General features: G+C 40.4%; 1 protein-coding gene across 1 annotated transcript; it reads right to left on the bottom strand.

Moving 5' to 3' along the window:
* Positions 1-18,202: 18,202 nt before the first annotated feature.
* On the bottom strand, positions 18,203-19,884 carry LOC147336005 (uncharacterized). Its single transcript, XM_086287585.1, has 6 exons — positions 19,786-19,884; positions 19,475-19,618; positions 19,300-19,347; positions 19,026-19,103; positions 18,825-18,878; positions 18,203-18,628 (listed from the first exon to the last, which is right to left on the bottom strand). Exons 1-6 carry the CDS (start codon positions 19,834-19,836, stop codon positions 18,323-18,325), a joined length of 681 nt encoding a protein of 226 aa, XP_086143711.1. The 5' UTR covers positions 19,837-19,884; the 3' UTR covers positions 18,203-18,322.
* Between the last annotated feature and the right edge of the window lie 1,193 nt (positions 19,885-21,077).

The following is a 21,077-nucleotide window of genomic DNA, read 5'->3' as shown; positions in this document are numbered from 1 at the left end:
AAATGAAAGCGCTCATGCAACACAATGAAAATCTTTCTCAAATTAAGCAGTATTTGGTGGATTTAAAGGCACTGTGCGAAAAGGCTTCAAGTTCACATGTTGAGGTGTTGTCTTTGGTGCCAGAGGAAGTAATAAAACAAGAGGAATGCTTTTCAAGTATCATGAAATACACAAATGTGTTTTTAAATGAAATTCAGAACTGGATAAATCAAAGAGAACAAAATCCTGCTGTTTGTCCAAAGCAAATCAATTTATTGGAAAACAATGTTGCATCAAATACTGAGACAGAAGTGGAGGATGATATCAAGCCAAGTGATAGTGTTTCTGTTGTGATATTTTGATACCATGGTAGCATTTACTGAGTATTGTTTTTGATGATATTATACAAAGGACCCTGTTTCTGCAATGCCCTTTGTTTTAACCTCATCTCCTCTTGCTGTGTCAACTGAAGATTTTATGGTGTGAAAGTAGATACTAAGGTTGGAGGGAAAACACCAATAAATCACTCTTTTACTTATCACTCCCTAGCAGAAGATGTTTATGTGAAGACCATCTGGGTTGTGTCAGAACTCACGGATGTAGGAGACCTCTGTATAAGATTTATAGGCCTTGTGAGTGCATCTTTATTGCCCTAGCTGAACAAAGGATTCCAACTGTCGAAGGACACCACCCCACCCAGTGGGCAGGGTCTGAACTGAAACTTGTTGTCTGCCTATAAAAACTGCTGCACAAAGAATAAACTTTGAGTTAGTTTGGGATGACAATTTAGAACAGTCTCCGCGTCTTTTTGTTCTTCCAAACTGCTCCCGGTACTCCGGCCGGTGCTGTAATTAACCGTTGATCATACTTGAGAATATTTTAATTGTTATAGGTTAAAGGATGAACTCTGATGATGAAAGCCCACGCCTCAGAGAAACCCGGAATGGAGTTTCTTGCAGTTTCAAATGTTGAAAGCCACAAAACTTCTTCAAGATCTTCAACTTCATCTGTTCGTATGAAAGCTGAGGCAGAGTTGGCAGCTTTAAAGACGCGGGGAAAAGGACACTGTACCTGTCGATGCACGTTTCCCAAGACTAAACGAGTCATATCGCTCCATGTTTGCTACTTTTGGTTTTTGGTTTTCTCCCGCAGAGTAAGAGCATCGCAGGAGCTCCTGAAGTCAAACGACGCCTCCCAGCACTCATTTATTAAAACGGAGTCGATGCCAAAAGTCTTAAACGTTAGAATCAAAGCAACAGCTGTGAATTCAGTCATGGTGTCATGTGCAGCCTTCATCTTACTGTCACTACTTTTTCATTTTAGGGTACGTGAGGTAAAGCGTCCGTCGATGTAGCTTGATTGTACAAAATTATTTTTCTACGTTATTAACAAAACAGAGCAGAGACTGATGCTGCTCCTGTCTGACCCCCTTGTGTATGGCACGTGTGTGTGTGTGTGTGTGTGTGTGTGTGTGTGTGTGTGTGTGTGTGTGTGTGTGTGTGTGTGTGTGTGTGTGTGTGTGTAGGAGCGGCAGTCGCTGTGTGAGTGTGATATCACATCTGCATCACTCAAGCGTAGGCGGGCCCGCGTCAGACAACAATAAACAAAAAGCAGAAAAAGGCCAACAGTAAAAACTCAGACTCCAGCATGAGCTCCTTCCTGCTGCTTAACCAATCACCTTCCTCCATATCATCACTGCTCCCTCCCTCCTCCTCTCTCCATCCTACACCACCTTTGTTATTTAACACCGACCCCCCCCAATCTGATAATCAGACAAATTCCCAAACACCTGACTTCACTGTGTCGACACCGTTCCTGACTATTTCTGACCTCAGGTCAGCTCTGCTATTATCCTCACATTAAGGGTTCGTTCACCTGCCTGCAGATGATCTGTGAGCTCGTCGGTTGTAAATTAAACTCTAAGCACACTGAGGGTAACCGGGAGGCGTTCAGGGCCTGCAGTGCAGAGCTGCAACATGACAAAAAGGGATGGGGGCTCAGATCTCCTGAACAGGGTAGAAACAACACGGTGGGTTTGTGCTGTTTGTGATTCCTGCTCCGTCACTCTGGTGGAGACGACTGCAGCTCAGCAGCGCTCCCTGCTGATCCTCTGATGAAGATGTCAACAGTATGTAAACTGAGCTGATGTGCTGCTGTTTGAGCCCACGTGGTAGCGTACGTCCAGTATGGGAGAACTTAGTCACCGGTGCTGTCTTTGCTTGTGCTCTAGCTTTAGCCTGTTTGATTGTTTGTTTTCTATTTTATTACTGCCTAAAAGGGGAGGTGGGGGAAACACATGCCTGACTTCTCCTGTCAGAGGTTTTGTAAGCTCACTGGAAGGGAAACGTGCACAATGTAAATCATAAAACAACTGACTGGGGCTGTGCTGCAGGTGGATCAGTGCTGTGGACAGTAGCTGTGGAAAAGAGACTGGACAAAGACTCTCAGCCTTAAATACAGGACAGAGGATGATCCGATCATCTTTCAGCTAACAGTGTCGAGCAGAAGGACGGCCGGCTGATGCGTCCGTACGAACCCTTTTGTACTCACTCCTGTGTATAAGGAGGCGGCGAGGGGTTGTGTAGTTAACCTCAGCACCACACAGCTACAGCAGAGGAGAGAACACAAACGAGTCCTTTCATTCGGCTCTGTTCTTTCTCCTTGTCTGTTTTATAAGCTAACACTAGAGGGCGCCATTGTGGCACATTCAGCGCTCACTCTGAGGTCACTGGACAGAGAAGAAAATACCAAACTGGGAGACGGATGGAGACGAAACATCTGGAAGATCAGAACTGTACATTTTTAAGTGTAAGAAAAAAAACAGACAAAATATTTGTAAATATTAAGTTTCTTGTTTATTTTATGTTTTGTTTTTTTGGGTTTTTTGGAGTGAATGAATGATATGCTTATTTCGTGATGACAAAAGACAACAGGTGCAGTTTGTAATGAGAAGAAAAAAATGGCCGTTAGCTTGAGGTTTCAAATGAGTTCATCCTTACCACCGATCAGTTTTGTCTTTGTTTTTTCAACATTTATTTTATTTTTGTCATAACGTTGATCGTTATCATGTGACCATCCTGTAGCAGGAAGGTCGCTGTAGCAGAAGTCATCTCCACTGAAGCCCCCTCACAGCAGAGGGCCAGTCATGCTGTTTATTAGCATTTGCTAGTTTTCAGTGAGAAAAAACATTTTCATCAAGTTTTAAATCCTTTCGTTGCTCTTTTCTCTGCGATTGTCATAAAATCGTCGTCCTCTTTTCAAGCCTTAGCTCGCTTTTATTTTGAAATATGAGTCTTGTGATCAGAGATGAATCTGTGCTGCATGATGTGCGTAACATCAGAGCGATAAAAGCCAGCTTTGCCTTTCAGTGATTCGCAGTAAGGACATAAATGACCTAAAATGAGACTGAAAAAAGTGCAGTCAGTTAAATGTTAGCTCACCTAACATGTAGCAGTGTTTACATGTAGCCATGTTTGACAGACTCCAGGGCTTTGATACCATAAGATGCCTCATATCCTCACAGACTCATGAGATCACACAGGTGGTCTGACCTGCTCGTGTCACACTGTGCTGTCTGTCTGTCTGTCCGTTGTTTTTCTCCTGCAGTGATGTTATGTAGCAGAAAAACAGTTGGATGCTGGAAAAGTGCAGAGCGATGGGTGACGTGTGGAGAACATCACAGTCTGTGTGTGTTCAACAGCTGTTAGAGCCACACTTTGTCCTTTCTGTGGTATAACTGCTGGATTTATTTTATTCCAACACTTAGAAACTGTCAGCAAAGCAAAACTTCATGATTGGATGATCCTGTGTCACGTCCACAGTGTCAAACGTGCACAGAGACAGTGACACCCACAGAGAAACCCTCAGCTTGGTGTCCATTGCAAATCTGCACCTGTTGTCTTGTTTCTACTTTCTTTGTTGAACTCAGAAACTCGAGACTTGAGATGAAGAAAAATGTTAAATAATGGAATAAAAAAAAGATGATTATTAAAAAAAGTAAAGTAAAATTATATAAATAAATGAGGTGATGATATTTCTGTTTACTTTAGAAGTTATTATACACTGTATGCTGTGATTCTGATCTGGGAAACATTAAAGACATTCATAGCCAGACTGCTGACTTTGTGTTTTTATTCAGTCGCCTAACAGAAGTGCAGTAAGAAACGATTTAGCCCATCCTGATTTCTTAGCTATTTGCATATTTGCCACACTTACGTGTTTCAGATCATGAAGAACATTTTTATGATAGATAAAGATGACCAGAGTCAGTGTAAAATAAAGCTTTTACATGTATTGCTGGGAGGTCGGCAGCTCCCTCCACTGCTTGGCCCTCTGTGAAAAACAACTGGGATCCAGTTTCCCTGTGATGCTGAATCATATAAGCGGAAGAAAATAAATAGATAGAAGGATGGATGATTGTATTTTGTGTACAATTGTTGAAGTGTAAAAAGGGTTGGCCCTCCGTGGTGCCCTAAGCAAAGTTTGATTTTTGGAGCCCTTTAATAGTGCCAATAATAGTGATTAATGATCACCTACTATAAATGTATTTTCTAATGTTGATGTTGTTGTAATCCACAGTGAAAAATGTCATAAAAACAGAGAGAAACAATAGATCAAACCTGAGAGCTGCACAGTTGCAGCAGTGTGGTTTACGTCATTCTGTTGTCAGCCTGTTTTACACATCGGTGGTTTCTTATTGACGTGTAAAAAGATCTGAAATCGTAGTAAATTCAGCTGCTATTGTGGGCTGGGGATGATTTACACTTAACATTTTAATAACTGGGTACTGAATGTCATAGGCCCAATGTTCCCTCTAATTTTTCATGTGTCTGAGCGAACACACAAACTCCCTGAGCGATCCCTTGGTCCACTGTGAGCAACAGCAGACGTGTGAACTGTGGTCACAGCAGCATCGAATCCATCCAAGTTACATGGTTTATTAAAATAATCAAATTCCAGCATTTATATTTATGTTAGACTACTTTTAATTAACTGCTTTAGCCCACTTACAATAAAAAAAATATATATATATATTGTTCATGACCTGTGTTGTATGTTAACACTATTGGAAGTAAAAATAACTTGAACTCCAATTTTGAAAACACAACTTTCTATTTTTTTTTTTTTTAATAAAGCTCTGACTTGTATTATGAGTCTGTGGTCTGTGAGAGATTCCTGTAACTCTCTGTCTGTAAAATACAGTACTTAATGACCAATGTTGGGCAATTAATTATATAGTTACTTCTTCAAAAAAGTAACTGAGTTATGCAGAACATTGGTCAACTCTATCAATCATCATCACCCCTCCACCATTGTGCTTGACAGTTGGTATGAGGAGTTTCATTTACCTCATTTTAAACCCTTACACAATCAGAAGATTTTTATCATGTTTTGATATGTACACATTTTTACAATTTCTGCATATGCAGCCTGTAAATATGGTAGGAATACTGTCTGTAAAAAGGGTCTCAGAGCTGATGAGGGTTACACATGTAGGTCCATTCCTTTTCACAATTTATGTTAATAAACCATCTTATTTTAAGTTAAGTTATCTCTTATGTTCATTTAGAAGTAGGAGATACAGTATTGAATTTTATTGTTGAGTCTACTCAACTTCACGATACTTTAATGTTGTCCAAGCTGTGGTTAATAATTATTAAACTAGTATACAGGGAGTGCAGAATTATTAGGCAAGTTGTATTTTTGAGGAATAATTTTATTATTGAACAACAACCATGTTCTCAATGAACCCAAAAAACTCATTAATATCAAAGCTGAATGTTTTTGGAAGTAGTTTTTAGTTTGTTTTTAGTTTTAGCTATTTTAGGGGGATATCTGTGTGTCACCTGACGATTACTGTGCATAATTATTAAGCAACTTAACAAAAAACAAATATATACCCATTTCAATTTTTTTTATTTTTACCAGTGAAACCAATATAACATCTTCACATTCACAAATATACATTTCTGAGATTCAAAAACAAAACAAAAACAAATCAGCGGCCAATATAGCCACCTTTCTTTGCAAGGACACTCAAAAGCCTGCCATCCATGGATTCTGTCGGTGTTTTGATCTGTTCACCATCAACATTGCGTGCAGCAGCAACCACAGCCTCCCAGACACTGTTCAGAGAGGTGTACTGTTTTCCCTCCTTGTAAATCTCACATTTGATGATGGACCACAGGTTCTCAATGGGGTTCAGATCAGGTGAACAAGGTGGCCATGTCATTAGTTTTTCTTCTTTTATACCCTTTCTTGCCAGCCACGCTGTGGAGTACTTGGACGCGTGTGATGGAGCATTGTCCTGCATGAAAATCATGTTTTTCTTGAAGGATGCAGACTTCTTCCTGTACCACTGCTTGAAGAAGGTGTCTTCCAGAAACTGGCAGTAGGACTGGGAGTTGAGCTTGACTCCATCCTCAACCCGAAAAGGCCCCACAAGCTCATCTTTGATGATACCAGCCCAAACCAGTACTCCACCTCCACCTTGCTGGCGTCTGAGTCGGACTGGAGCTCTCTGCCCTTTACCAATCCAGCCATGGGCCCATCCATCTGGCCCATCAAGACTCACTCTCATTTCATCAGTCCATAAAACCTTAGAAAAACCAGTCTTGAGATATTTCTTGGCCCAGTCTTGACGTTTCAGCTTGTGTGTCTTGTTCAGTGGTGGTCGTCTTTCAGCCTTTCTTACCTTGGCCATGTCTCTGAGTATTGCACACCTTGTGCTTTTGGGCACTCCAGTGATGTTGCAGCTCTGAAATATGGTCAAACTGGTGGCAAGTGGCACCTTGGCAGCTGCACGCTTGACTTTTCTCAGTTCATGGGCAGTTATTTGGCGCCTTGGTTTTTCCACACGCTTCTTGCGACCCTGTTGACTGTTTTGAATGAAACGCTTGATTGTTCGATGATCACGCTTCAGAAGCTTTGCAATTTTGAGACTGCTGCATCCCTCTGCAAGATATCTCACTATTTTTTACTTTTCTGAGCCTGTCAAGTCCTTCTTTTGACCCATTTTGCCAAAGGAAAGGACGTTGCCTAATAATTATGCACCACCTGATATAGGGTGTTGATGTCATTAGACCACACCCCTTCTCATTACAGAGATGCACATCACCTAATATGCTTAATTGGTAGTAGGCTTTCGAGCCTATACAGCTTGGAGTAAGACAACATGCATGAAGAGGATGATGTGGACAAAATACTCATTTGCCTAATAATTCTGCACTCCCTGTAGTACTGATAACTACAACTACTAAAAATAAATAATGCTTTAGTTTAGTAAAGTTTACATTGTTCCTCACACCCAGAGGCACTGGCAGCATTAATGTAAAATTTTCGCTGTCCTGCATCCTGTATTAAGAAAGTTAATAATTATAAAACCCTTGACTTTTGGATATATGACAAACTTCAAACATCATTGTGTGTAGGTCAAATGTGTCCAGTGTTTGTTAGTTTCTTATGGTTTGGCGCCCTCTTGTGATCTCAGTCAGTATTCTGTGATCTTTGTTTATCTGACTACTTCAATACAAGTGCTCAGTTAGAGGTGCAGTTTTTACTCTAGTAGTCTTGGTCCATGAATGCCTGTAGGCTTCCATGCTGTGTTACAACATTGTAAGGCATGGACAGACCAACTCAGTTTTGCTGCTGACTTACAGAGTACACATATATAGTCAGGCCATTTTCTCATAGTTATACTAGAACTGGAGTCCCAAAAGCACACAGGCTAAGAACAGATTTACAGTTTTTATTAACAAAACTAAATGAGTCAGTTGATCAAATGTGTCCCTGTGTGCAAAGGTAGAGGATTAATCAGTGAAGTGGTGATTTGTCGGGAGAATTCATTTCAGGTTCAAGCTGAACAGGTGAGGGAATCTGAGGTAGAATTTTCCTTTCCAAGGTATGAATCAAGAGGAGACAGCAAGGAGGTAACAGCTGGAACACCGAGGGTTTTCTAAGACAGAAGACAAGAGAGGAACAAGTGCAGGAATCATTTCACTGGAGTGAAGACCTTGATTTGCTACTAGCTGTGGAAATAATCTGTATTTACAGCCACACTCACATTAGATAGCAAAGAGTGGAGGAGAGTAAAAGAAACAAGCACTCACACAATGGGAGTTGCCAATGCCATAAATCATCACCAAACCCGAAAATGATGTGCTGGAAGTTGTGCCGTTCTCGGCGGCTTCAGTGACCCTCGAGCTCTCGGCTTGCTATCGAGCTGGTGGGTAGCAGACATCTCCGAAAACGTCGAAGCACTTTTGCAAATATGCGATATCTTGATAAACCGAGCAGATATTTGATGTTTACACAGCTACTTTCTCGCCTGAAAATATGTTAAAAGTTTATTTTGTGACCCAGAAAGATTAGTAAGAGTAATTTAAAAACAGTAGCGGCTGCCATTGTTGGAAACTGGAGTTTGGCTGGGCCGCGCTATGAATTCTGGGATATGGTAGGCCACGAAGGACACACCCGACCCATCCTTCAAATTCGGGGAAAAGGAGGACGCATTTGTCGGCTGCATTCGGAGGAGTCTACGAATTTGGACAGCCTTCGTCACGTTACTGTGATGTAATCGATCTACAAATGCGGCCTCAGGAGGATGCAGCCCATGAATTTGGACACGACCTTAATATATTTGAATGATACGGTTAGCACTCAGTTAGCTTCTAGCATTTGTCGACAGCTCTGCCTCCTTTTCGACTGCCCGGGACATTTAAACAATAGATGTATACAAGCAAATTCATACCTTTATCCTCAATGGAGAGCTTCCCCCGACTGAAGAACTGCGCCGTAAAATATGAAGAATGGCACGTAATTACAAACTGAAGGGTAACTATGAAAATTAATGTTGATCCTTTATTTATTTTTTTTATTTTTTTATTTTTTTACTTTTATTTTTTATTTTTTAAAACTCTCTCTCTCTCTCTCTTTCTCTCTCTATCTAGCTATATATATAAATAAAACAAAAAGATACAAGTCTGTCATATATACCCTATATATAGTTTTAAAAGTTAATTTCAATTGAAGGTAAATGTACCATACTGGTGCATTATCCCAAACTTTATTAATATCTTTCAGACATTTTATTTTACTTTAGTCAGCAACTCTTTCAGCTTTTTACATTTTCATCTTGTAACAGACAACAGACTCTTCTACACTGGCCCCAGTATGCAGTGCATGCGCTTGGTAGTCATGTCAGAGGAGGAGAAGAAGTCAGTTCTGATGGATTGCCACAATAACCCTGGTACCGGGAACCACAATGGTGTTAGAGGTACCTGAAACAGGGTTGTTGCTGGCTATTACTGGCCAACATTGAACCAGGACATCGGTGAATGGGTATGGCCTTATTTCAGTTAACAAAATAAAGAACCTTGTCTTTACTTGCACACTTACATTTCAGCATTAGTTTCTGTGTGTGTGTGTGTGTGTGTGTGTGTGTGTGTGTGTGTGTGTGTGTGTGTGTGTGTGTGTGTGTGTGTGCTCTTTGAGTGTTAGTTGTTTTAAGTGTGCTTGGTAGTCACAGAAATAGTTTTGCAACCTAATATCTGATTTACTCTTGAAGCGAGTGGTACAAAGTCTGTTGATATGCTGTTAACTTTTAGTGAATGCACAGATACACTTTGTTCAAACTTTACAGAATTTGTGAAATGTAAACAATGTTTATCCAAAATTCAAAATATTTCGTCATAGTTAAATCGAACTATATAACTTTAAATGGTGGGTTTTTTGATGTAGTGTAGGCGTTCAGGTACACTTTGAAACTCACATTTCTCAGCTTCAACTAAGTGCTTATTCCCCTATGTGTACTACATAGATGGAACTATGATGTTCTTTGAGATTGCATTGATAGGAAAATGAAACTGTTGTTCAGGTAAAAAAAACAAACAGTGGTTTTGACAGTTAATGTGAGTGATGTGAGTACATGATCAAACAAAGCTTGAAAAACCGTACGGGGTGGCTGTTATACCGGCAGGTATGACAAAGTAGTCAATGTGCCAAAAGGGTGTGTTAAAGGCTGATATCTGATTATCCCACACTGAGCGAACATTTTGACACCGTCCTGAGCAAAACTAATCAGTGATAACAGATTTAACAATAAACAGATAACAGTTTATTGAAGTAAAATACTTTTTACTTCAATATATTTTCAACAACTTTTTCTTTTATGCATCATTACCAGCTGTCATCCCAACCAGTTTACATATTATGTAAAAGGTGAATAGAATTGTTTGTGTGCATTTGAAATATTTAAATGTGTGGGGTTTTTTGTTGAGGGGGGGGGGGGGGGTTAACACTTTTTTCTCTTTGGTTGTTATCTCAGCATTTTCATGTGAAAAAATGAAAGCATGAGGAAGCTAAGTGTCTCTCCACACAGACCACACTGCAGCCAGTGTTGGGCAAGTTACTTTGAAAAAGTAAATAATTATAGTTACTGGTTACTTCTTCAAAAACTTAACTAAGTTAGTAACTGAGTTACAAGATTCTAAAAGTAATTAATTACTTGAAAAGTAACTATTGCGTTACTTTAAAAAAAAAAAAACATTTAACCCTCTGGGGTCCAGGATATAATTGGCCATTTTTAACTACTTTTGATGTTTCCTCCACATTTCACCTTTAAAAACTTTATTTGCCTTGTTTGGTATCATTCTTTTCAGCACAACGTCACGTGTCTGAATTTACAGTTATGTTTTCATTTTGACAGACTGTATTAACACAGTTGATCTAAAATCAAACACAAAAACATAAAATCTGAGTAGAAAAGGTTATATTTTTTACTGTAATAACCGCAAACATGTTTAATGAATCATATTTCATAACTTTAAATGCAAATATAAATTGTCATTTTTAAAGTCATATGCACAAGTTTTGCAAACAACAAAGTTATTTGCAGCCATTTACCTTTTACCCTTTTTTTAAAGTAACCATTTCAAACTATTTACCGAACCATCAGCTGTTCTGCATTCAATAAGATGCCTCACAAATTATTTGTGCCACTCCAAATATTTCTGTCCAGTATAAAGGAGAACATCACAGCCTGATACCTGCAGGTCTGACAGCAGCAGGTGTATCACTCCTGTTTCTACCTGGAGACAGCAGTCACCTCATTGTCCTGACACACAACACAAAACTATCCACAACAATACACACTAACTACACAAGACAACACATTAACTACACACTCCAAACACACGAAACGTCACAAATCTCTTACATCTCAAAACTCGCTCTCTCTTTTTCTGCTGTCTCTCTCTCTCTCGCCGTCACTCCTAAAACCTGCCCTGTTTTTGTTTGTTTGTTTGTTTGTTTTTGGTCATAAGCAGAGAGTGCTTGCTAACGCTGTTCTTAGACAGTAAAAGTGAGGAAACTATTGAGGAAAAAACGCCGCGTATTTATTGTTTATCATGACTCTGGTTTTACGTGGCCTAGCAACACAATTTAAAAACTGGTATCTATCACCTTGTTGCTTTGTCTTTAAGTGACCGTGTGATTGGCTTACCACTACTTTATTCTTCCTCAGTCAAACAGCAGCGCTCATGCCATTGTTTTGCCCCCTTAGCTCAAGGTGTTGTGCTAGACAGTGATCGTGATTACTGTCCGCGGGAGCGCGCGCAGCTGCTTAAAGCTGTAGCGTCCAGATTACTTACAGCTACTTCCGTGCAACTGATATAAGATGCGGTAAGCTGAACACAGCTTCAACCATCTGTTTGTTGAAAAATAGTAACGGACCGCGTTTTGTTGTTAGTAACTGTAACGGCATTGTAACGATAGGAATAGTAATTAGATTACTCGTTACTGAAAAAAGTAACGCCGTTAGTAACGCCGTTACTTGTAACGCCATTATTCCCATCACTGGTTATTTGTGGGATTTGCTTGTGATCATTTTTATGTTTACCTACCTTTACCCTTAGCATTACCTTCTTGGCTACTGTTAACTGAATGCTCAGACAATGCCATTGGTCAGTTGCAATGTTGGTCCTGGACACATATATGTAGCAATGACACCAACACAGTAATGTCAGATTGTACAAAAGTTATACAAGTATAGTGTTTCCCTGTACTTACTACACTACTCAGTATTGTGTAGTAAATTTAATTGTACTATTTTTTTCCAATAGGAAGATGGCATGTATTGAACAGCTGCAATCACAAAAATATTTGATCTCGCAAGTTCACTGGATAACAAGGAAAATCTGGTAAATTAAAATGGACTAATTTCATAATATTTAAAAAATATGTATTGTAACATAAATATGACCTTCCTGTTTGATTTTTATATGCTACTGTTTACATTCTGTAACACACTCACTATGTTCTGTTCCTTTCCTTTCAGGAAATATGCAAGGAAACCCTTCAAACAGCGATAGAACAGGAAGAGAGACTGAAGGTGGGTCAGTCAGTCTCCAGTTTATTCTCAGAAAGTCTATAATATGAGTAGAAATACTATATGTGAAAAGTTTCATTTTTCTCCTTTAGGAAGAATCCAAGTACAAAATGACAACCCTCTCAAAACAATACAATGAAAAAATGAAGGAACTTATTCCTCAATTGGAAGAAGCAATGATATCATCATATAATTTTCCACCACTGCAGGAAATAGTTGACATTGCATTTCACATGTTCAAAAAAAACAGAGCTTACTTAGACAAGAAGCTGGATTTGCTGCAAGAATAGAGAACTCAAAAAATATAAATGACAGGAGTAAATGATGAGCTTCAGAAAATTGTAAGACAAACAATAAATTGAACTTGTGTTTCTGTTTTCATTTGTTGACCTATGTAACGTATATCATTTATTTGTGAAAGGACTTTGAAACTCCCATTTCTCAGCTTCAACTAAGTGCTTATTCCCCTATGTGTACTACATAGATGGAACTATGATGTTCTTTGAGATTGCATTGATAGGAAAGTGAAACTGTTGTTCAGGTAAAAAAAAACAAACAAACAGTGGTTTTGACAGTTAATGTGAGTGATGTGAGTACATGATCAAACAAAGCTTGAAAAACCGTACGGGGTGGCTGTTATACCGGCAGGTATGACAAAGTAGTCAATGTGCCATCAGAATTATTGTCTAAAGGCAAAGAAAGATGCCCAACGGATTTACTTTACCAAATTGACCATCCCAGCCTTGCCGTAATGGTCCATTTGATTCACCTTTTATTGTTTATTTTATTTTCACTTACTGAATACGGGACAGACTTGACTGGGGGAAAGAAGGGGAGAAAGAAAGAGGGAAAGAGAAACAGCTGAGAAGAGGGACGGGGGAGAAGGGCAAAAGACAAAAACCAACAGAATGGGCAGAAAAAAGAAAAAAAAAGAAGAAAAAAATGCATATATCAATCACCTGGATCACCTGTTGAGAAAGAAAAAAGAAAACAAGCAGAAGAGAACAAGAGTAATAGAATAAACAAAATCACAATGATATATGGGAATATGACAGTAAATACTAAATATTAAACATTATTGTGCAGCACATAAGATCGACAGCGCACAGTGTGCTTTGAGGTAGGAGCCAAAAAGGGTGTAGTTTGTGGGTGTGATCCCCCGTGTGTACACCTGTGAGCATGGACGCGCTTGTTTTTTTAAAAGGTTCCTTCATGTAATGATCTGCTAGAGGGTGTGGGGGGGCCACTGCCCCGTCCTCCAGGGCATGAAGCAGGTATGGAGGAGATCAAAGCTCCAGACATCCAGAGGCCCCCAGAACACAAGAGACCAAGGAAGACCAACAGAGGGGCAGCCGCGCCACTGTCCCAGAAAGAGCTGAGGAGAGTCCCAGATGAGGGCTCACTCAGCAGCCGCGGAGCAGAAGCCAGGGGGGGTTGCAGTGACGCACCCGTGAGCTCCGCCGGCAGCCAGCTGCGCCTGAGTGACCGAGCCCCAGGCCGAGAGGCCGGGGGCACCCCACCTCCGAAGTGGCCCGAGCGAGCCCCAGGCTCCAGGCCCCGATAAGCGGCCACCAAGGAGTGAGCCGGTGTGTACCTGGACGCCCATCCCCAGACACAAAGAACCACCAACGCACTGACACCTGAGGGAGTCCGCCACTGGCAGGGGAAGTGGTGGTGGGTGGAGATAGGCCTCCAAACCTTGGAGGGCCTAAGATGTCCCCAGAGAGGTGGCGCCTGACACCCAACCTGACATATAGACACAGACATACATGCACACACAGATACAAACATCCATTCCCACCCTCATGCTCTGATATGCACTTACTCCACACTCAACCAACGTGGAGACAGACATAAAGAGACGCTGTACACACGATCACACTCCCCAAGCGTACTCTACAAACCAGGTCTAGGTACCCTTGCCCCTGGAGGGGGGAACTGCACCCAGACCCAGGTGGTGTTACCCTTTTCCCTGCGGTGGGGAGAGGCAGACCGCCCCGACTCCGTAGCAGCAGGGAGGCCCCACACTCCAGACCCCAGTCGGATGGCCAACTCCTCCTCCTAGCCCCCCCGCTCCAGCAGGCTGCAGAGAATGGGGGTGAGAGAAGACTCCAAACCTCCCTCCACCCGCTCATTGTCGTGTTGATGCATGTGTGTTCTAAGGTGCATTTAAAACCCAGGAGGGCATGGAGCTACCTGCCAGAGAGCAGCAGGTAAGCGCAAGGTCCCTCCTGCTAGCCCTCAATGTCTACGTGTATTCAAAATTGAGAGGTGGGCAACGATGCCAGGGGTGAGGTGTACACCCTGATGGTCTTTTGGAATCCGTGTATCGTGCCCACCCCCAAGATCCCATATGTATGTGTAATGAGAGTGTGAGTAATGTGAATGTCTAAGTTGTGAGATAAAATTGAGGCAGAGGCAGCCAGAAGGGGACAGGGGGTGGGGGGGGTAGCCTCCTCTGCACCCTGGTGACACACCCCTACTCCAAGGCCCTGCATGTGTGGGTGGTTGTGGTGGAGCGGGAAGAGGGAGGCAGCTGGAGATGGGGAGGGAAGGAAGGGAGGGGCAAGTGACCCCTCCCTGGGGCCAGCTCCCCCGCTGACCCCAGTAGGCACCCCCATACTCCGCGACCCACCAGGGAAAGGGGGCCCAGGCCCATCCAGACCGGGGCCCAGTGCAGCAGCGCCTCCCGGCCCCACAGAGCCCAGGACAGTCCACCCAACCCCACCATCCACTCATCTTCCAGACTACATAAGACAATAAACGCCCAGGCTGAGATCTTCCTCCACCTCTCCTGTATCTCCCCCTCCTGCAGAGAGAGTTCCTGAAGAGAGGAAAGCTCCTGCAAGATGTGACAACCTCCATCACCAGTTGAAGAGCCCCCCAGTTGGCTCAACGCACCGGCGGCACCCTGCGCCAGGGCTGGGCCCCCATGCACCCACCCGCCCACAACCCCGGCAACACACCAACCAGGACCCAAGCCCCCGAGGCCCGGCCAGGGCCCCAGCCCAGAGACGGAGCGCCCCCAGAACCTCACGCCCATCTCGGACCAACCCAGGGGCAGCCAGGCTACCAGGTCAGTAACCCACGTCCGTCAGCACAGACCCTCCCCTAGCCCCGCTGCACGCAGCCACGAGGAAACAGTCACCTGAGAGCCAACAGAGCCCCTAATTGGACATGACCGCTACCCCCGGGTTGAGCCCCCCAAGGAAGATGCCTCCGGGGAACCCCCCGACGCCCTAAGCCTGTCCCTACCCCCACACCAATCACAACAGTGGAGGCGGGACCAAACTATGACCCCCCACCCCCACTAGGTGATGGAGCTGATCAAAGGAGCCCAGAGCAATTGATCTGATGTGGTGGCAGAGGCTGTATCAAGACTAATGTAATCTAATAGATAATTTCTATATTGGTTAGAATTAAGATTATTTTTATTTTTCCAGTTCATGAGGACTGTTTTCTTGGCTATGCATAGGGCAGTGAAAACCATATGGGCGATATTCTTTTCTGAAGTGACATTATCTAAGCTGCCCAACAAACACACTAAGGGGGAAGTTGGAATGTTACATTTCAGACACTTCGATAAGTCTTCACATATCTCGCGCCAAAACTTCTGAACTGGTGGACAGAACCAAAGAGCGTGGATATAATTGTCCGGTGAATTGGTTTGGCAGTGTGAGCAGTTGTTGGAAGATGTAAAGCCCATCTTGAACATCCGATGACCTGTATAGTGCACTCTATGTAATATTTTGTATTGAATTAATTGAAGACTGGGATTTCTGATTAGATGAAAGGTTTTTAAGCAAGTCTGAGACCAGAAGTTTAGGTCTAAGTTAACTGATAAATCCGCTTCCCATTTTGCAATAGGAAGTGATATTGATTCATCTGTTTTAGAAAGCATTCTGTATATTTTGGATAGTAATTTAGGGGTTTTAAGAGTAAGAAATTGAACCACACTTGGTGGTGTTTGTAGTTCAACTTGACCCAGTTTAAATTTCTTTTTTACTATGGATTTAATTTGTTGATATTCTAAAAATCTTTTCTTGTTGATCCCATATTGTGTAACTAGTCCGTCAAATGAAATAAATTCTGTTCCTTCTAGTATATGTTCTAAATATTTGATTCCTTTATCACTCCAATCTGAAAAGTTTATCATATTATTGTTTTGTAATATGTCAGGGTTGTTCCAGATAGGTGTACGTTTGCATGGGATTAATGAAGACTCCGTCAATTTTAGAAACTCCCACCATGCTGTCAGTTATGTTTTCATTTTAACATACTGTTTTAACACAATTGATCTAAAATCAGACAAAAAACATAAAGTCAGAGTAGAAAAGTTACATTTTTTTACTGTAACAACCACAAACATGTTTAATGAATCATATTTCATAACTTTAAATGCAAATATAAATTGTCATTTTTAAAATCCTATGCACGAGTTTTGCAAACAACAAAGTCATTTGCATCCGTTTACCTTTGACCTTGATTTTTTTAAAATAACCATTTCAAACTTATATAACAATCAGCTGTTCTGCATTCAATAAGATGCCACACAAATTATTTGTGCCACTCCAAAAAAATAATTTCTGTCCACTATAAAGGAGAACATCACAGCCTGATACCTGCAGGTCTGACAGCAGCAGGTGTATCACTCCTGAGTCTACCTGGAGATAGCAGTCGCCTCATTGTTCTGACACACAAAACTATCCACAGCACTACACACTAACTACACAAGGCAACTCATTAACTACGCACTCTAAACACACTAAACGTCATAAGCAGAGAGTGCTTGCTAGCGCTGTCCTTAGACAATAAACGTGACGAAACTATTGAGGAAAAAACGCTGCGCATATATTGTTTATCATTACTCTGGTTTTACGTGGCCTTTATATGCTAAATTATGGGTTTTATTCTTGTTTGTTTGTTTTCAGCACCACCAGAGGGCTGTTTTTTATTTTCACAGTAATACATATGACCAACAGATTGTCAGTGATCGGCAGAGGCGTGAAGTAACAAAGTACAAGTGCATGTGACATTGTGTTTTTTCATGTTGTGAAACCTGCTGCAAAACAAACTGAGATAGACTAACTGTGTTATTTAAAGGTTGCATGAAAATGCTCTGCAGGTTATTACAGAATAAACAGGTTGGTTTGGTTTACTTAAAGCAAAAAACAATGTGTGACTGGTGCAATGGCTGTGGTTTCATGGTCAGCGTTAGCTTACATAAAGAGTAGTAGAATTTCAAGTTGATGATGATGGTGATGGTGGTATAGTGTCTAATTTTAGGACAATATAAACAGTGTGCTATCAGCATAGAAGATGAAAGGCAAAAAGCTGCAGGTTCACACTAAAGAACTAAAGACCTCCCTGTAACACACATCAGTGTTATATTGCTCAGCATGACACACACCCTCCGTTCAGTGGTACAAAGTCTTTCATTTACAACAACCTTTGGCCACAAACTCTGGGCTGCCTGCTTGGGTGTAACAGCCTAGAGGACACTGAGCTGGTTTCATGGTTCTTGAACCCTCCATCCGAATGACGTTAACAATCTTCAGAACAAACTAGCCCATATCTATGGGCTGATTTCTACTAGTAACACCCATTATCCACTGTTGGGTTGGACAGAGGTAAAATAGCAGGAAAGTGAGTAAATGAATAGATAAAATAAAATGAAGAAATATGTCATTTTCCCTTAAGCTTTCGGAGTTCAAATATCTAAAAATGGATTCATGATTCCATCATATTAATCACATCTATGCTTGACCTGAAGGACATAATCAGAACTTATGAACCAAAGAAAGACTGTCATCATCTTTATTGTAGAGAGCAGGAGGTTATGACAGTTTCTACATGCATCAGATCTGATTCTTTTTCCCTTCAGGGCTTGGCAAAGGAAGCACCACAAAGCATCTTCACATAATACATTTATTTAAATTGCATACAAATGTATAATGTTTAAATTAAAGAATCATTGTCGTAAAACCAAAGAAATTCTGTGTTTACTACAACATTTTGCCAAAGTAAATGAAAGATGGTGATCACCCCACCGAGTATTTTTACTGTTCTTGATTCATCTAGCAAAGTCTTCTTCTTGTCCATGCAAATTTTCCCATTCTTTACAAGGCGCAAATTGATTTCATTCATTTCCTGAATTGGCGGGGACTCTTCTAATAACATCTCCAGTTTCACTTGACGTGTGTAGTTCTCTAACAGTTCATCAATTTCTCTTGTTACCATTTGGAAAATCTTTGTACTTCTTGCCTGAATGAGAAAATAAACATTTTAGCACAAATTATATAACTGCTGTTTTCTACACTTACATGAGTTTGAATTTTCTTTGGTGTGTATCAGATTACTAAATGTATCCTGATGTTACTGGAGTTTTTTAGTTACTAGTTTTATGAATTAAAGACTTTCTCGGTCAACATGTGAATAACTTGGAGACTATCTGACCCACCTTCAGCCTTTCTTCAAAATTTACAGCTCTTTGTAGGGTTTCCTGGAATAGTTCCTGAAATTTTTCCCCAAAAAAACAGAGCACAGTGAGTTTGACAGTTGCTGAACATTTAAAACCACACCAAAAGAAGGCCATTCTTACACAGAAAGGGATAATTTATATGAAACTAATTAACAAAGGTTAAGGAAATATTAAATATACCAGTTGGCCCTTGTGGGTCAGTGAACTTGAGAGATCCAATAGTATTGTGATTGTTTCCTTTCTATATTTGTCTTCTGCCTATTGGGGAAAAAAGATAGCACATTAAAATTTACTATATTATTCTGCATTGTATACTCTGCATTTACTGTGCTTGCAAGACTTGCAGTATAGATAGTCCAGTGTAATATGCATTTATTAAGGTATATTTAAAGAGTTAATTCTTATCTTCTGCCCAAACACTCTACAAAGCCAACTTGGAGACGGAATGACCCACCTTCCATCTGTTTGTGTCTTTTATTCCTTGCTTGATCGCCTCAAGTATCTATACAAACCATTGCAAATAATGAAAAAATGACAGTTAATGAGCTTATGATGACTTAGACTGTATATGTACACAGAAGTGTGTAATTGTTGTATCAAAAAAGGGAATTCAGGAAGACTGAATTCACCCGTTGTTCCTCGGAAGCTTGGGAACTTGCGACTGAAGCAAGACACAGCAGAGAGAAGATGAGAAATAAGCCTTTGGTGGCTATAGTTGGTCCCCTGATTCTGGAAAAGACTGCTGCTGCCATTGCTCTTAGAAGTGGAACAAGCTATATATATATATAGAGAGAGAGATTTTAGATATATTCACCAGCTTTTATTCTCCAGCTTTCCATTTTTTTAAGTGATCATGCTTTCCAGGTTGATATAAATTTAATCTGTAAATGAATTCAATATAAATCATATAACTGTGCATGATTACGATTACTACACTTACCTGCTGAGTGAAGAAGAGCTGTTGTACCGTACGGGTGAAGAATGAAAACATAATGCTACAAAGGCTTTATATACGGTGTCACTCCAGCTCACACTATATCTCACGCTTGTGAAAAGCGCTTTCACTATTGTTTTTGTCAAAGTTGTGTTTGTCTAGTCCTGTTGATAGAAGCCCAACGGTTACTGTTATGAAATAACATCATGTAAAAAGAGGTTTTTCTAGTTGAAGCCTTTCCCGTAACCTAGGTTGGAAATGCATAATAAGTATCATAAATTACTTAATTACTTTTTAGTAGTGTTTAATAAGTAATAGTAAAGTTACTGTTTATATTTTCTTATTTTATAGGGTTTATTTAACTAAAAAATTAAACTTTTTATGAGTTCATCTGGTTCAGTCAGGTTAATATTGTGAATTAAGTTATTTTAAAGTAACTACACAGAGGAGTTTTATGACCAACAACTGATAATTTTCCTCACTTTTACTTTTAAAGCAAACAGTTGCATGCACATTAAAGACCTTTATCAAATTACATCACCATTTGAAACCTTTCTATTTAGGAATATATTGGTTCGTGGATAGTATATTACAAATACACACTCATGTATAACTAATACACATAAAAACAATTGCCCAGTCATAGCAATAATATGTCCAAAAAGCAGATTTGACAAGTTTAGGATTTTTTTTAATTATATTACTATCTCTTCACCATGTTTCTGAAAGCAGTAGGCATAGTAAAAGAAAAGAAAAGAAAAGAAAAGTATACTACACAGAGCGATTACTATGATCTAAAAATAATTTAGGGCTAGCCATCATTACAATATTGAAGATCCATAATAACCAACAGAAGATACAAAATGAAAGAGAACACAGTAAGATAACAATATGTGAATATAAATTATTAAGAGCTATGAATGCCACACACACTTGTCAGGTACTTTTTCCAAGTTTGGTTATAATAATACCTGGAGTACCAATATAGCATTTTGCATATTATACTATTCCAATGTGAACAGTATAGATAGCATATTTCTTAAACAACCAATCTTTTCATGTCTAATGATGAGATCCAACGATGAGTTTTATAAACTTGAGGGTAGAATGATGAAGAAAACTATTTTCAAGAGTGTAAGCAAATCCATGCCAGTACCCTCCATAATGTCTGGGACAAAGACATCACAAAAATCCAAAGTAAAGACAAAATAGCTTCAACTATTTGCAAAACATGGGAATCATATTTGTCTTTTACTCAAATATTAATGAATGCACCCTGTCAACATGTGATGCCAGTA

This window comes from Aulonocara sp. 'chitande type north' Nkhata Bay, linkage group LG3, assembly GCF_057382095.1.
Source record: "Aulonocara sp. 'chitande type north' Nkhata Bay isolate Kocher_YH1m ecotype deep benthic linkage group LG3, A_spYH_male_GT1.1, whole genome shotgun sequence".
NCBI lineage: Eukaryota > Metazoa > Chordata > Actinopteri > Cichliformes > Cichlidae > Aulonocara > Aulonocara sp. 'chitande type north' Nkhata Bay.
This window is presented reverse-complemented; position numbering and strand designations above follow the sequence as displayed.